The following is a 16,536-nucleotide window of genomic DNA, read 5'->3' as shown; positions in this document are numbered from 1 at the left end:
GAAATGCTAAAATGGATGTACCTTTGAGGTGCTCACACATTCCCAGTGGTAGTGGAGTAGGGACTGGTTCTCCGGGTCCAGGTTAGGATCATAGGATTGCTCTGCACTCAAATGTAGATCTTGAGTTTTTGACCACACACGGTAGGTTCCACCCTCAATAATGGGCACCAACTTCTTGGACATAACCGAGAGCTGCAGACAGGCTGCCTTCCTGAGTGGCACTCCCTCATAGGACAGAGAAAACAATAGAGTGTAGTTCCCAGATGAAATCGACATCTTGGGCACTGAAAGTTGGAGCCTCCGAACATTGACTTCCGCTGGGAGACGGACCTTAGAAGGTGGCAGACCTTTCTTGTCATCATCCTGACAACGAGGAGATGTGAGGATCTCCCAAAGGTACTCGACCCCATAGAGGGCACAACCTTTCAAGTTTACGTTGGCTTCAACCAAGGTTGGCTGGTAACGCCAGATGGCGAGTCGCGGAGCTTGAATAATCTGAACTTCTGGTTCGTCACACTTTAGGACAGATATGTTGACATCGGTTTGTCCAGTTACCCAGCTGACCAGGTTACTAATATTGACTCGCACCACATAGTGACCAGGGATAAAGTAGATATGGTTCTGGGAAGGTGTGGTTGTGATAGCGGCAGAGGTACCATCCCCAAAGTCCCACTGATAAGTCGCAGGGGTCGAAACAGGAGTGATACCCACATGGAAACTGACCGTCTTGTTTATGAAGGTGTTGCTTGGCTGAGCATTCAAGATGGCCGATTTGATACTGTTCTGAACTCGTATAACCTTGGTCACATTTAGACCATTCAGGGAATTGAAAGCTCTCAGGAATATGGTCAGATTTCCTGGCTCATCTGGTTTGTATGTCACAGATTTGCCAACCAGTGTAGTCTTGGCACCGTGATGCAGATCAAAAGTCCACAGGAAGGTCAGTGGTTCACGTGTCGGCGTGCTCGCTACATAAGACCGAGTTACTCCAACGGGTACGGCTGCATCACAGCAGTCCAGAATGCTAAGTTTGGTGACCGGTTCCATCACTTCAATGTGCAGAGTCTTCCGCTCTGAACTCACCTGGTTGTGGGCCGTAAGGTTGACATAGTACTTTGCAACACTGGTGAACTGGTGGGTGTATGTTTGATTGTTAAGTATGACAGTTGCATCACCGCTGATGCTCAGGATAAAGTTGACAGAAGTTCCAGAAGAGACAGAGATGGTAAACTCCACATTCTCTCCAACTGCAGCGATCTGTTTACTGGCCCTAAGCTCCAGACCCTGGATCCGGTCTTGTACTGTGAAGCCACGTGACAGCACTTTGCCACTGATGTCATTGGTGGCGTTCAACGTGACAGTGAAGAGTCCAGGTTTGGGGAAGATAAAAGAGGTGGCGCGCTGGTTTGATTTGGTTCCATCTGGCAATAGCCACACCCATGAAATGTTGGATCCTGTCTGTGTTTCTCCACGCAAGGAAACATTGAACCCTGATGTTACAAAATTTTGCTCGGTTACATTTGTGGTGGTAAATGTCAATCCTGAGATCGATTCTTGAATGCTGATCCACTTTGAGACTGTTTCCGAGCTGACTTTGTTGGAAACTTCCACTGTAACCTGTTTCAAACCTGCGCTTCTAAAACGGTGCATGACAGAGGGCAGTTTAGACGTTAATAGGTCACCATCGGCCCACCATCTGAAATGTAGATCAGTCCCAAAATGTACAAATATGGTGATGTTTGTTATGCCATTCAGAGCGGAAGGGTTTGGAGAAGACTCGAGGACCAACTCCCTCACAGGGTCCAGGAACTCTATAGTTCTGTTCACTGACAGCTGGCCAAGCAAGTTGGTCGCCCTGAGGAGCACCTCACACGGACCAGGGGTGGAAAAATTGAGGTCTATGGTTTTGCCTGTGAGGTTGCGGTCTTGGTTCTCATTTTCCCTCAGTAGGTTCCAGCTGAAGGTCATGTTGGTGCCCTCTTTCAATGAGGCTTGTAGGTGAAGGACTCGATTGGTTGGAAAACAGCATCCTTCGCTAAGCTCCTCAGCCACTATCTGCAAGCCCTCTAACTCGTGCTGTACAAAGATGAAAATACTGGCCTGAGCCATGCCAATGTCATTCTCAGCAGTCACAATGATGTTGAAAGTCCCAACGGAGCGAAAAGTGTAGAACGTGGTGTGAGTTTCTAAGATGGGCGTGCACCGGTCGCAAAGAATCCAAGAGTACTGAACGTTGTCCCCTTGGTCAAGGTGTGCCTCAAAGTGGACTAAAGTGTTAAGAGGAACATTGACAAGACTAGCATTAACTGACAGTCCTTGAATGGGTGCCAAGACCACTACGGAAATCTCATTTTTAGTCTCGCTCACATCATTCTTGCCTGTAACACTAATGTTGAAATTGCCAGAAGATTTGTAAGCATGTGAAACACTTGTCCCATTGAGTTGAGACCCATCTCCAAAGTCCCAGATGTAGACAGCATTTGTAGAGTCTGAAGATGCAATGAAAGTGTAGTCTTGGTGTAAGGCAAGGTTGTTACCTATGTTGGCATTATGATTTATCTGCAAAAAGCCAATAGGTTGCTGTACCTCAATTAAAACGGAGTTGTTGCTACAAGATATGTTGTTAAAGACCATAACAGTTACTAGATATTGTCCGGGACTCTTGTAAGTAAAAGCCATGTCCTTTCCTCCTTGAAGATGTGTAGACTCATGTACCCCAAAATCCCAAAGGTATGTGTAGTTAAATTCTGGCAGAGCAGTTACAGTGAATCTGCACTCCTCGCCAAACTTGACATGTTTTCTTTCATGAAGCACATACACTGTTGTGACTTCTGGTTGGACGCAAATCCTTGTGAAAAAATTGGCCTTGTTAGCTTCACTTGACATGAGCAGGGATAGGTGGTACTCTCCACTCTTAACGTATGAGTGCGTAATTGCCGGGGCTCCATATTGAGTTTCATTGGGGCTTCCATCTCCAAAACTCCAAACATACTGATGTCCTGAAGCATTCCCTGACACAAATGCATTGAAGCTGACCTCTTTGTTTTCTCGAACGCACCCAACAGGTTCTAGCGATAACACTTGTAGCACAAACACCTCAACTGGTATGGTTACCCACTGCAAGCTCACGTCATTCATAGCTGTGACATTGATGGTGTAGTTGCCATCTTTTCGATATGTATATTCAACTTGGGGATCCGCACCTCTGTGTACTGTGCCATCACCCATGTCAAATCTCCACGTTACATTGTTGCCTGCTTCCAAACTCGCTATGACAACAGTAGGTGTGTTACGTTCTGTGGGAGCTGATGACGTAACCTTCAAGCCCTTGACATCCTCGTAAACCATAATGTCCGCACAGGTGTCTGTCCAGCTTATTGTGTTGTTAACATTCACGCAGATGGTGTAAACGCCACTGTGAGCATACGCATAAGGAACTCTGCGTTCACGCCCCTGCCGTATAGCTGAATTGTCACCGAAGTTCCAGGTGTAAATGATACCATAAGGAGATGGTAAGGGGTGGGCCTCAAATTCAGCAAGTTTTCCAGCATGCAGAAGTTGTGGGTCAGTCTCGATTTGCACGTCTGTCAGAATGCTAAAGACATAGACATCGACCTTGCATGTCTTGTTTTCGTAGCGATTGGAAGCAGAGAGTAAAAGGGTGTATTCCCCTGTGAAAATAAGAGGAAGAAAAATATAACCTCCAAAATGTAAGAAAAAAGTCAGTACACATACTGCAGCCTCTTAAGACTTGAGTCTTTACCTGGCTGGGAATAAATGTATTCTTCATTGTCATGAATCACCACTTGGTTATTGGAGGGTTGATCATAAGGAGGCTTAAACTGACGTGTGTGGTTCCCTCCATCTCCAAACAACCACCTGTAACAATAAAAAACCCTCAAAACAATGTTCTCCAAACAAACACAAGCACAGGATGCCTTATTACACGTTTCATTCATGCTTGTTTCACTTAATTTAACATCTCACAGTGTAGAAATAAAACCATTTTTTAATAGCCCTGGAAACTATCTTCATCTTGATTTGAAATACTTTTTGGTCTCCTAGCCTAGACAAGCTAATTTAAGATGGTTTATTTGTTTCCCCAACCTGACTAACAGGTTAAGATGAACTCTTAGTCTGGCCAAGTTTATCTAAGCAGATTTATTTCTTTTCCCAAACTGGCTAAGCAGATTTAGCTTGTCTGTAAGCTATGCCAAGCTAATGTAAGCTGGTTTAGCTGGTCTCTTAGCATGGCCAAACAAATTAAAGCTGGTGTATCAGTTTTCCCAAACTGGCCAAGATCGCTAACTGGTCTCTTAGCATGGCCAAGCTAATTTAAGCTGGTTTAGCTGCTCTAAAGGCCTGGCCAAGCTAATATAAAATGGATTATTTGTTTTCCCAACCTGGCTAACTGGTTTAGCAGGACTCTTAGCCTGGCCAAGCTAATTTAAGACGATTTATCGGTTTTCCCAACCTGGCTAACTGATTTAGCTGGACTCTTAGCCTGGTCAAGCTAATTTAAGATGGTTTATCAGTTTTCCCAACCAGTCTTAATCTTACTTGGTTTAAGATGGTCTTCCAGACTGGCCAAGCTGGTTTAGCTTGTCTATTAGCCGAGCCAAGCTAAATTAACCTGGATAATCTGTTTTCCCAACCAGTCTTAATCTTACTTGGTTTAAGATGGTCTCCCAACATGGCTAAACTTGTTAAGCTGGTCTCCTAGCCTCGACATCCTGGTCTCCTTTACCGCTGCCATATCACCCTGCAGCTATTGCCTGGTTGCCCACTAAAGCTAAGCAGGGTTGAGCCTGGCCAGTACCTGGATGGGAGACCTCCTGGGGAAAACCAAGGTTGCTGCTGGAAGTGGTATTAGGGAGGCCAGCAGGGGGTGCTCACCCTACGGTCTGTGTGGGTCCTAATGCCCCAGTATAGTGATGGGGACACTATACTGTAAAAAAAGCACCGTCTTTCGGATGGGACGTTAAACTGAGGTCCTGACTCTCTGTGGTCATTAAAAATCCCTAGGGCACTTTCTCGTAAAGAGTAGGGCTTTAACCCTGGTGTCCTGGCCAAATTCCCCCATTGGCCCCTATCTATCATGGCCTCCTAATAATCTCCATCCCTGAATTGGCTACATCACTCTGCAATCTCCTCTCCACCAATAGCTGGTGTGTGGTGGGTGTTCTGGCGTACTATGGCTGCACTGGTGGTGGTTGAGGAGATTCCCCCTATACTATGTAAAGTGCTTTGAGTTTGAGAAAAGCGTGCTATATAAATTAAGTTGTTGTTGTAGACAAGCTACTTTAAGCTGTTTTTTCTGTATTCCCAACCTGGCTCAGCAGTACCAAACAATCCCCAATAAACCAACAATCCAGACCAGTCTGAATAAGCAGGAAGACCAGCTGAGAACAGTAAACCAGCTTGGGCTTGAGTTGGTTCTTCAGAAAATTTTAGTGCTGATGGCCTGTAAACTTGCAATACTGATTCTAAGGTATTCTAGCTGGTTCCCAATGTGCTACTAAGTAGTTGCTAAGGTGTCCTAAATGGTTGTTAAAGCAATGCTGTGCAGTTGCAAAGGGTGGTTATTAGGTGGTTACTTACTGGCCCAAGTCACAAAAGCCTAGCCCAGAGTCTGTATGAAATTCTGGTGTCTAGATATGGCTTCTTCAATGTTAGTTTATTGTTAGTTTATGTAGCCTGTACAGACAAGACGGCTTAATCTACCAGGTCAAAATCAGAGGTCTGATTGCTTGGAAAATTAAAAGCACACCTCTCCGTAAAAAGCAGCATTATTTGAGGAATCATTCATGTCCAAAATGTTTAATATGTAGGGTTATGGGTCAAATCATGAATGCTAATAGAGATACATGCTGTAGCAAGCACCATTAACAAGCAGGCTTCTGGAGTTAAGGAGAGGGATGGAACGGAATGTTTGGGAATGTTTCTATGCTCAGCATTGAAGGAAAAATTCTTGTTAGCAATCTGCACTAACCATAGACTGTAAATACGGAGAAAAGTGCCATTAAAAGTCGAGCAGGCAGAGTTTGTGCAGGCGAAAAGGAGAGTGTGTGTGTGTGTGTGTGCTTGAGACTATAGAAGTCAAAACACACATACAGAAGAGTATGTACATGAAACAGTCATGGGATATGAATGTGGAAAAGTCATATAACTATCCAAGATCATTCCTAAAAACTGGAACCCACTCTTAACTCAACTTGCTAACTTACTTTGACATATTTTCAGGAGAAACTGGATTTCAACATAGATTTGGCCAATCAGAGCTTCACTAGAAAATAACTAACCAAAATGTGATGTCCACAGCCACGTCGATCTTCACAGAGGCAGAGAGGTTGAGAGGCGACCCTTGACGCACAATTTCAGGGACTCCACGGATGGTAAAGTCAGTCATAGGATTCATGCGGTCCACTGTCACGTTGAAATGCTCCATCAAACTGCTAACCTGGTTCATAGCCGTTACCTAGGAGACAAGAGATGAGTCAGTTGCTGAAACAATCAATCAATCCATCCATCCATCCAGATAATTTAGTATTTAAGCTTTTAAAAGTGTTTAAGATGGATTATAGCTTGTCACACCCCAAATGTATTTCATATAAAGTGCCCAGGTGTATTGGGTTAATTGAAATCACTCACCGTGAGCTTATACACAGCTGCATTCTGATAGATGATGTTAAGCATGCTGTTGTAGTATGTGAAATATGGTTTATCATCCACTGTCCATCTGAAGGATGGATCTGTACCTGCCTCTACAGAGGCAATGTAACTCTGAAATACAAAAAATATCAGCAATAAATACTCTATCCTTAGACATTAAATGTCACAACAACAGCAAAATACAGTTGATGGACAACTGTTCTAGCTGATCTCACGGTCTGGTCTGTTTGAATGGTTTTAGAGGGGTTTTGGGCACATGGCTAGCTGGGAGACCACCTGACTGACCAGCTAAATCAGCTAAACACCAGCTTGGCCAGGCTGGGAGACCAGCTAGACCAGTTTAAAACAGTTGAGACCAACAGACCACCTGTGGCTTGTTTAAGCTATTTTATTTTAGCAGGGAGGATATCACTTATCACTTCAGATTCCACGAGGACTCTGATAGAACAGCTTAAAACACCTAAGGGGGTTAACTGGTTCCCAGGCTTGGAGATGAGCTAGATCCACTGAAGACCAAATTGGGCAAACTGAAAAACTAGCTAAACCAGCTAAAAGCAGCTTGGCAAGACTGAGGGACCAGATAGACCTTCTAAGACTAGCTTGACTAGGCTGGGATACCAGCTAGACACCAGCTTGACCAAGCTGAGAGACAAGCTAGACCAAGTTAAGACCAGCTTTGCCATGCTGGGAAACCAGCTATACCAGCTTGGCTATACTGAGTGACCAGCTAAAGACCAGCTTAGACCAGCAGACTATTCCTGGCAAGTTTAAGCCCAGCAGGAAGACCAGCTAAACCTGCTGAAGACCAGCACAGCCTAGGGTGTGTTTCCCAAAAGCATTGTTTGCCAACTATGGTCGTAAGTTCCATCGTTACAACATAGTTCAATGATTTGATGTTTCCCAAAACCGTAGTTCCAACGAACATTCGCAAACAATATCTTTCATTCTGTCAAGACTTTGATCATGTTTACATGCATTTAAAAATATATAAATATATACTTATTCTGGGTTTTGCAGAAAGTGGCATTCTGAAACGTAATATAAACATGAATGCAGCCATTTAAGCGCTTAAAGAGATCTTAGGCAGGTTTTGCAGAAAAAAGAATATCACTTACCACTATGGATTCCATGAGGACTCTGTGAACGGGATGGGGTTGGATGACCAGCCCTCGGAGAGGCTCTTGCACCCTTGCCTGAATCTTGAGCACCGCCTCAGTAACTTCACTCTGGGCTTGAAGCACCACGATGGTCTGGCGTGGCGTGGACCCAAGCTGGAGGTCGACCCACGCAAACATGGTGTCATTGAATGGGTTGGGCTGCCTACATTCAGCCACTTTAGCCACCAAGTTCTGTGGACAGGAGCTATGAAAGGGTGCGGTGGTATTGCTACCCTGCTGTCCAATTAGAACGTTGTGCTGAGAGCGCACTTTAACGAGAACTGCCGTCTGATTGGGCAGGAAGAACACCGTCCCGTTGTGATTGGTCGGATGGATCACGGTGAGGCCCAAAGGTGGGACGACATGGATTGGACAGGATGCCGTTACTGGAAAATCTTTATCGTTGGACGTCACTTCCAAACTGTAGTTGCCAGGCTGAGGGAGCCCTGATTGAAAAAAGTGACCGTGGATTTCGGTGTTGTTCTGCCCAACGTAGAGCAATCTCAGCTGGCATACCAATCCCTCCTCCCAGCTTCCCTCTCCTTCCACCTCTAAAGTCTCATTTTCAACCCACCAGTTAGAGCGGTTTTGGATTAGCACGTCCTGTTTCCACGGCGATGAGGGATCTGATGAGCACTGGAGAAGCCCCGACGGGCCAGCATCGTGCTGCAGGGCAATAAAGTCACCAGGGGCAACCAGCAGGTCCTCGATTTCCTCCTGGACCTGGGTAAGCACAGGGCACATTGGCATATTGACAGAGATTTATGTGAGTATAATAAAATCTGTCCTATTGGCTCAATTTATAGACCTGTCAATCAAGATCCTGCTTTTGAGTTCAGTGCATTTGTAAACTTTATACCCTTATAGAGGTCCAAGAAATAATGAAAGTTTGTGTTTTTTTCATTTGTTGGAATTGTTTATGTACACTGCTGGTAGACAACTAGTGATGCTAAACATTTTCCAGTACAGGCTTTCAGGCAGCTGGCATGATGTTGGCGAGGGGCGGGCAAAGAACGGAGATAATTAACTCAGAACTGAACACCAGTGCACATAAGGGCACTCTGAACCACCTCGCATTTATCCTACAAATGCTTCCACTTGAGTAAAATGCACTCAGGGCGGGTAGAGAGGAGGCCTGCATACACAAACAAACACTCAACCTTTAATTAAGAGTTGCATTAAAAGCAGGCTAATAAAAGCCCCCGCATATCATCCTGAGGCGTGCTGAACTCAAATCAAACGATATTCAAGAACTCGCAACCACAGAAGACAAATATACAGTAGATAAAGAACCGGTTCTGAAAACCAAAAATTAGAAATCCTTAATTCTCAAAAGATCGTTCAGAAGGCACAAGTTATGTACAACCAACATGGTGTTAGATGCGTCCCAATTTTTTCAATATTTTTAAATCAGAATATAATTTTAATTACTATTAGTCACCTTTGTATTGCAGTTTAACCCATTAATTATAAAGTCAATAAAATGTGCATGGAGTTAAAGCAATAGGGATATCCAAAAAAACAGTCCTGTTTTAGTGACACCCCTGTGATGGTAACTCACCAGGATGTGGGTGGAGGGGCCAGGTGGTAAAGTGAACAGCACCTCGTCAACGAGGCTGTAATTGGGGTACAGGGTGCCTGCAGGCAGAGGGTCAACCCCAGAGCAGTTGACACAGCGCCCCGGGTGGCACGGGCTGGCCAGAGTCAGACAATCCTCAGTATATGGGCAGAACTGGCGTCCTGCAGGGCACAATGCAGATGCTGGTGGAACGAGCGTGCCATTGATCCGGTTATCAGGGGTGTGGCAAACAGTGATGGGGGCACAGAGGTCATCGCAACCTGAAATAGAGGTCAAAGGTCAGAGATGAAAGGGAGATTGGGAACGTACATTCATTCATTGTAATCACATGCACACACAGTTATTGCTATTATACATAATATTATTATACACAACCAAAATGAGTATATTATTACACATAATCCTGTGATTGTAAAATAATACAAATAAATTCAACCATGGTTTTGTTGAAGGATTGCTGTTTTTCATTTTAAATACATATCTTGGCTGCAGTCATGAATAGTATAAACAGTTTTCATATTTTCTAAATATATTTTCATATATATTTATATTAAATGAAAAATAAAATATTAATGAGCACTTATATATATATATATTTTTTTTTATGTGATGGTAATATATACAGTATATACACACTATAGAAAAGTTTGGAATAATGTTCAGATTTTGCTGTTTCAGAAGGAAATCGGTACTTTAATTCACCAAAGTGGCATTAAACTGATCACAAAGTATATTCAGGACATTACTGATGTATAAAACAGCAACATCACTATTTGAAAAAGTCATTTATGATCAAATCTAGACAGACTCCATTTCCATCAGCTATCTTGACAATAAAAACCACTTGACTAGATCACTCAACACCTTATCCTCGAGTATTCATGCTAAATTGATCATTTGGTACTAGAAAATCACTCGCCGTTATATCAAACACAGCTGAAAGATATTTGGTTTGTTAAATGAATAGACTGGCGTGTCTTAAGGTCAATATTGGGTCAAAAATGGCAAAAAAGAAACTCATCAGTCAATCATTGTTTTGAGGAATGAAGGCTGTACGATGCTTGAAATTGCCAAAAAACTGAAGATTTCATCCAAAGGTGTCACTACAGTCTTCAAAGATAAAGCACAACTGTCTCTAACAAGGACAGAAAGAGATGTGGAAGACCAGATGTGCAACTAAACAAGAGGATGAGTACATCAGAGTCTCTAGTTTGAGAAATAGACGCCTCACATGTCCTCCGCTGACGGCTTCATTGAATTCTACCCGCTCAACACCAGTTTCATGTACAACAGTAAACAGAAGACTCAGGAGGACTTATGGGAAGAACTGCAAAGAAAAAGACACTTTTGAAACAGAAAAACAAAAAGAAAAGGTTCGAGTGGGCAAAGAAACACAGACATTGCACAACAGATAATTGGAAAAGAGTGTTACGGATTTGAACCCCATTGAGCTTTTGTGGGATCAGTTAGACTGTAAGGTGCGTGAGAAGTGCCGACAAGACAGACACATCTATGGCAAGTGCTACAGGAAGTGTGGGGTGAAAGGTCAAGTGCTACAGGAAGTGTGGGGTGAAAGGTCACCTGAGTATCTGGACAAACTGACCGCTAGAATAACAAGAATCTGTAAAGCTGTCATTGATGCACATGGAGGATTTTTAGTTGAGAACTCTCTGAAGTAGTTTAAGAAGTAAAAAGTAAGTTTCACATTATTAATGTCCTGATTATACTTTGTGATCGTTGAATGCCGCTTTGTTGAATAAAAGTACCAATTTCTTTCCATAAGAGCAAAATCTGTCCATTATTCCAAACGTTTGGCCGCCAGTATATAATATATATATATATATATATATATATACACTATTGATCACTTAAATTCTAAAAACAAAAATAAATTTAAGAAATAGGTCAATTGTAAAATGTATATAACATTTATAAAATATTCAAATACATGTAACTTCACATGTATATGATTTATGATAATACCAGATTACCTTTATTTACATTCAATCACTCTTTAATGCAGTTTTCAAACATTGCCTTTTCTTTGAATCTATACAGTGTGTGTTAAAATGGTTGTGAGGTATATTTTATTTCTTTAATCAATAAGAATCTAATAACATATCTTTATTGCATAAATAGTCCACAACAGACTATTTATACATCTGCCTGAAAATGAACCGCCTGAGTGAAAGGGTCGAGAGTTTCACCATGTTGATGTCTGGACTGCAAACACAAGATCTCGACTGGCTGTAGAAATACAACACCTCTCCACCGAGAACAATCTCCACATCTGATGTGAGTTATAAGGCCTACTTATCTCTCGCAGAACTGCTCATGCTTGTTTGTTGTTTGTTTATCTTGAGCTCCGTCCGTCTGGCTGTTCTTGCATCAAACAAGCCTGTTACCATGACGATGGGTGTTCAGAGATTGCATTGCTGGACTGGCATGGAAACAATTCTGTCATCATTTAATCTTTCAAGACATGCCAAACCCTGTGTGACTTGTGTTTAAGACAAAAGAGTGAATATTCAAGCTGCTCTTGTCCATACAATAAAAACAAGCTTTAAAAAGCACAATAAATGCATCGCAAAATTGAGCGGAAAATGCACATTTTGGACTGTTTCACACATAAAGCAAAACAAGTTATATGGACTACTTTTATGATATATTTTGGAGCTTGACATCCCCAGTAACCATTCAGTTTCACTGCACGGAAAAGAGCAGCATAAACATTCTGCAATATATCTCCTTTTGCGTTCCACGGAAGAAAGAAAATCCATACAGGTTTGGAATGACACAAGGTTGAGTCCATAATGGCAGAATGTTACTATCCTTCAGGTTTTTGTCAAGCCCATCTCTTCTCCTCCCTTAATGTTTAATTGATTGACACCTCTCTTCTCTCTCCGCTCATGTTGTATATTCATCAGGAGGAAGCAGAAGAGACTTCAGGACTCTGCACTCTGTCTCACCCTCACTTTTTCGGTCTCTTTACGTACCCCTCTCTGTCTGGCATCCCTCTCATTCATAAAAATCTCCAGAATCATTTGGTTTTTATGTGTTTTATTTTCGGTTTGGTGGGTTGAAAATCTGTCACTGCAAAAGACAGACTTTGCATACATGCAAATCACCGGGTAATCGTTGTCCGACGCATCACACTCCATAAAATACACTGTATCCTGCAATGCTGACGCCAGTCTCATGGAAGCCCTTTCACATGTATCTAGATATACGTGAATGTGTGTGTTTCACCTGGCAGCAGAGGGCGTGTGAATCTCCGACACTGTGGTCGGTACACCTGAACGCGCAGCTGTGTGTGTGAGCTCAGAGACTGAGTGATCAGCTCAAGAGAGGACAGACGCCCCGCGTGAAGAAAACTCAAACCAGGGAAGAGCATCAGCTACAGGACAGACAAAGGTACACAAACAAAGGTTAACAAACTTGATCATTGACCACCATTAAAACTACTAAGAACTCAACTGTAATTAACAATCTCAATATGAAATCAAAATAACCCAGTGAATATTAGCTCTGGTGAATCTGTATTAGGATGTTAGGAAACACTTTCTCTGATACTGCTTTGTATTTGCATTATACTGAAATCATTATGTCTCATAATACACCTTATAATATGCTATAACTTCTAAAATAATTGAAACTATAATTCTCAACCTATTCATAATTATACCTTATAGGGTTGGTTGCATTATAGCACAATCAACAAACAAGTTAACTGTGCCTTTATGCAGCTTGGAAAATTCCAGAACATGATGTCATGCCTTTAGACAAAAAGTAAGATCTTTGTCCCCATGTGCACTTGCAAACTGTAGTCTGGCTTTTTTATGGCAGTTTTGGAGCAGTGGCTTCTTCCTTGCTGAGCAGCCTTTCAGGTTATGTCACTATAGGACTAGTTTTGCTGTGGATCTAGATACTCGTCTACCTGTTTCCTCCAGCATCGTCACAAGGTGCTTTGCTGTTGTTCTGGGATTGATTTGCACTTTTTGCACCAAACTACGTTCATCTCTAGAGACAGAATGCGTCTCCTTCCTGAGCAGTATGATGGCTGTTCATTTCAATATTTATTGTGTGAAAATGATTTCAATATATTTTACCTCACGCAATTCTGCAAGTTAGTGTACTTGTTAAGTGGACAAAAGTATCAGTGCAGAGTATGCTTGAGATGAAATAAGAGATGTTTTAAGAAAACAAAAAAAATTCATTACCATCCACCCCAACGGAGCAGCCGCGGCCATCCGCCGGAGGACGGAGGAGCCCGGCCACCTGGAAGCGGAGGAACGGCCGCCGACCGTGATGGGAGGAGGGGCTCCTAATCAACCGCCTGGAGCGGTTACCGCTGCCAGGGGCGGGGGAGACCCCTACCATCCACCAAAAATGTGGCGGGGCGTTCCGTCTGCTAGGGGCCGGAGGTCTGCCTCTGATCCGTCCGGGGAGGCGCGACCATCATCCGTTAGAGGGTGGAGGAGTGACCAAGCTACACCGTATCGGGGTACGTCATGCCGGGGGCTTTCAGAAACAATGATGTAAATCTCCTGTGATGCATGTACACACACTGTTGGATATTGTTAGAAGACAAATGAAATAAACCACAATTCTAGTCCACAGTGCTAGACTTGCACAAAGTGCAATGTGTGTGTGTGTGTGTGTGTGTGTGTGTGTTTACCTCTACACTTTTGTCCGGTGTGTTGGGCACACAGGTGGGTGAAGCTGTAGGGTTGCTCAATGATCTCTGGATATTAAACACAGCGGTGCCCACCGTATACACGTCTGCATCAGGCACACGCACTGCACAAATACACAGAGAGAGAGACGAGCTCTACCTTCAACTATCATCAGCCTCACATCAGCACTCCAAATTCAATTGCAACAGTTTATTGGTATGCATGATGTGTGTGAGAGTGCTTAGACGAAATTCACACTCTAAACACGCAGGTCCTTTCAGAAAAGCCCATTGTGATTGTTTTCACAGAGCTGAGAATGCAGTCAGAGAATCAGTTTGAACACTGTGATTGCTGTATGTAATTGCTTATTGAGAGGATGTATGTGTGTGTGTGTGTTGTGCTTTTGAAGCAGTGTCTGTCATAGAACATATATTCTTGTTCATATTAAACCCTGAATCAAAAAAAAATTATGAAATTACGGCAATGCATCAGGGTGTTTTTAATGATGATTCTCATCATTAAAGTTATGCTTTACAGTAAAAAAGACATGAAAGGCAGTACAGAGGAAGTCTCTTTCTTTTTCACATTGCTTGTAGTTTCTTTGGCTTTGGAGTAAAACCGCACCAGGACACTTTCTTAACAGGTATCATGAGAAATGACAATTCTCTTTCGTTGCACGTCTGTATGTGTGTGTGGGTCTGTATGTCTGTATATGTGTGTGTGTCTGTATGTGTGTGTGTGTGTGTCCGGCAAAACAACCCCCTACCTCCACGTGGTGCCGGACAGGCAACGTCGTGGTAAGCACCATGAGGGGGAGGGCCAATATAGACTGTTCCCTCCCCGTTTTTTTGTCATGACGCTTTGTAGCCACCACAGCGGCCAAATGGGGGCTCTGGATGGGTGCAAGGGGCTGGTAACCCCTTCACCCTCAACTGATTACCACTAAACCACAAATTAAAACTTTAAGCTAGTGCCGGAGGCCCTGCGGGGACAGGCGTCTATGACGTCTCCTGGCCAAACTCCATCTGGCAGGGCCCATGTCCTTCACACCAGGACCTATCGTGCAGCTGATATGCCCACTGACCATCGACTTGTCATCTGTAAGATGCGCCTGCCATTCTTCCACTCCGGTGGTGGGTGTAAACCCAGGACCCCTTTCAAACCCATAGTGGCCTGGTCAAGGCTAGCTGATGAAAGTTGCAAACGAGAATTTCAGCATCACTTGCAGCTGGGGTTGGCATCATCCCCTACTCCTCCGGATGTCGAGTGGAAATGGGCGAGGTTTAGGACTATGGCTCATGTAACTGCAACGGAAGTTTTGGGCACACGGTCCAGACTTCCTCAGAGACCCTGGCTGACGGAGGAGGTGTTCAGCCTGGCTGAAAAAAAAAGCGACAGGCCCACTCTCATCATCTACAGCATCCCACGTCAGAGAATGAGGAGGCTTACCACAGCCTTCACTCGGAGGTTCGGAGAGCCGTGAGGCGCTGCAAGGATGGTTGGTGGTCGTGGGTTGCTGAGGAGATGGAGTCTGCCTCAATGGCCCACGATCACAAATCGCTCTTTAATTCTATCAAAAAAGTTAATTGCAGCACCACACCTATAACCATCATTAGGGGAAGAATGGTGATCCAATCTCCCACCCCCAGGAACAGGTTTGCAGATTTTCTGAGCATTTCTGTGAGGTCCTGGGGGAAGAGAAGTCCCTCAGCCTGGAAAACATTGTGGGACAAATTGGGTATGACCCTGCTGGGGCTGCGGTGCCTCAAATATTGGAGGAAGAAGTCACTCCCTGAGGGTGGCTGGCTGAGGTGCCATCTTTAGAGGAATTACTGAAGGCGATCCGGAGCCTGAGACCAGGAAAGGCACTGGGCAGAGATGATCTCCCCAGTGAAATGCTGAGGGAGGGTGGTGTTTGTGCACAGACTGCCCTACATGACATCATAACAACAGTCTGGACCACTGGGCGGGTTCCGCAGGATTGGAAGGATGCCCTGGTGGTCCCTCTCTTTAAAAATGGAGACCGCACGGATTGCAACAACTATAGGGGCATCTCACTCCTCAATGTGCCGGGAAAGGTCCTGGCAAGGATTATTCAACATCGCCTTGCCAGGCACGCTGAGGAGAGGCTTGCGTAGCCCCAGTGGGGTTTCAGGAAGGGGCGGTCTTGCACAGATGCCATATTCTCTGTCCGTCTGCTACAGCAGAGGTGTAGGGAATTCCAGCAAGACCTACATCTCTGCTTTATTGACCTGGTCAAGGCCTATGATACCATCAGTAGGCCTGGGCTCTGGGTTGTTCTTCGTGCTTTCGGAGTCCCAGACCCGCTGCTCGTGATCATTAAGGACCTTCATGATGGCGAGCGGGCCTGGGTAAAACTATGTGGCCGGGAGTCGGAGCCATTCCCTGTTCACCCTGGAGTGCGACAGGGATGTCCTCTGGCCCCCACATT

At 44.1% G+C, this 16,536-nt stretch overlaps 1 protein-coding gene across 1 annotated transcript in view; it reads right to left on the bottom strand.

Moving 5' to 3' along the window:
- LOC127651785 (polycystin-1-like) overlaps nucleotides 1-16,536 on the bottom strand; it is an 81,333-nt gene that overhangs the window by 31,039 nt on the left and 33,758 nt on the right. Inside the window, 8 exon segments of the mRNA XM_052137791.1 lie at nucleotides 22-3,671; nucleotides 3,764-3,879; nucleotides 6,303-6,478; nucleotides 6,652-6,783; nucleotides 7,788-8,552; nucleotides 9,391-9,668; nucleotides 12,658-12,805; nucleotides 14,087-14,208. Coding sequence (XP_051993751.1) covers nucleotides 22-3,671; nucleotides 3,764-3,879; nucleotides 6,303-6,478; nucleotides 6,652-6,783; nucleotides 7,788-8,552; nucleotides 9,391-9,668; nucleotides 12,658-12,805; nucleotides 14,087-14,208 — 5,387 coding nt within the window.

Source organism: Xyrauchen texanus, chromosome 11 (assembly GCF_025860055.1).
Source record: "Xyrauchen texanus isolate HMW12.3.18 chromosome 11, RBS_HiC_50CHRs, whole genome shotgun sequence".
NCBI lineage: Eukaryota > Metazoa > Chordata > Actinopteri > Cypriniformes > Catostomidae > Xyrauchen > Xyrauchen texanus.
Note: the sequence above shows the minus strand (reverse complement) of the source record. Positions and strands in the feature narration are given on the sequence as shown.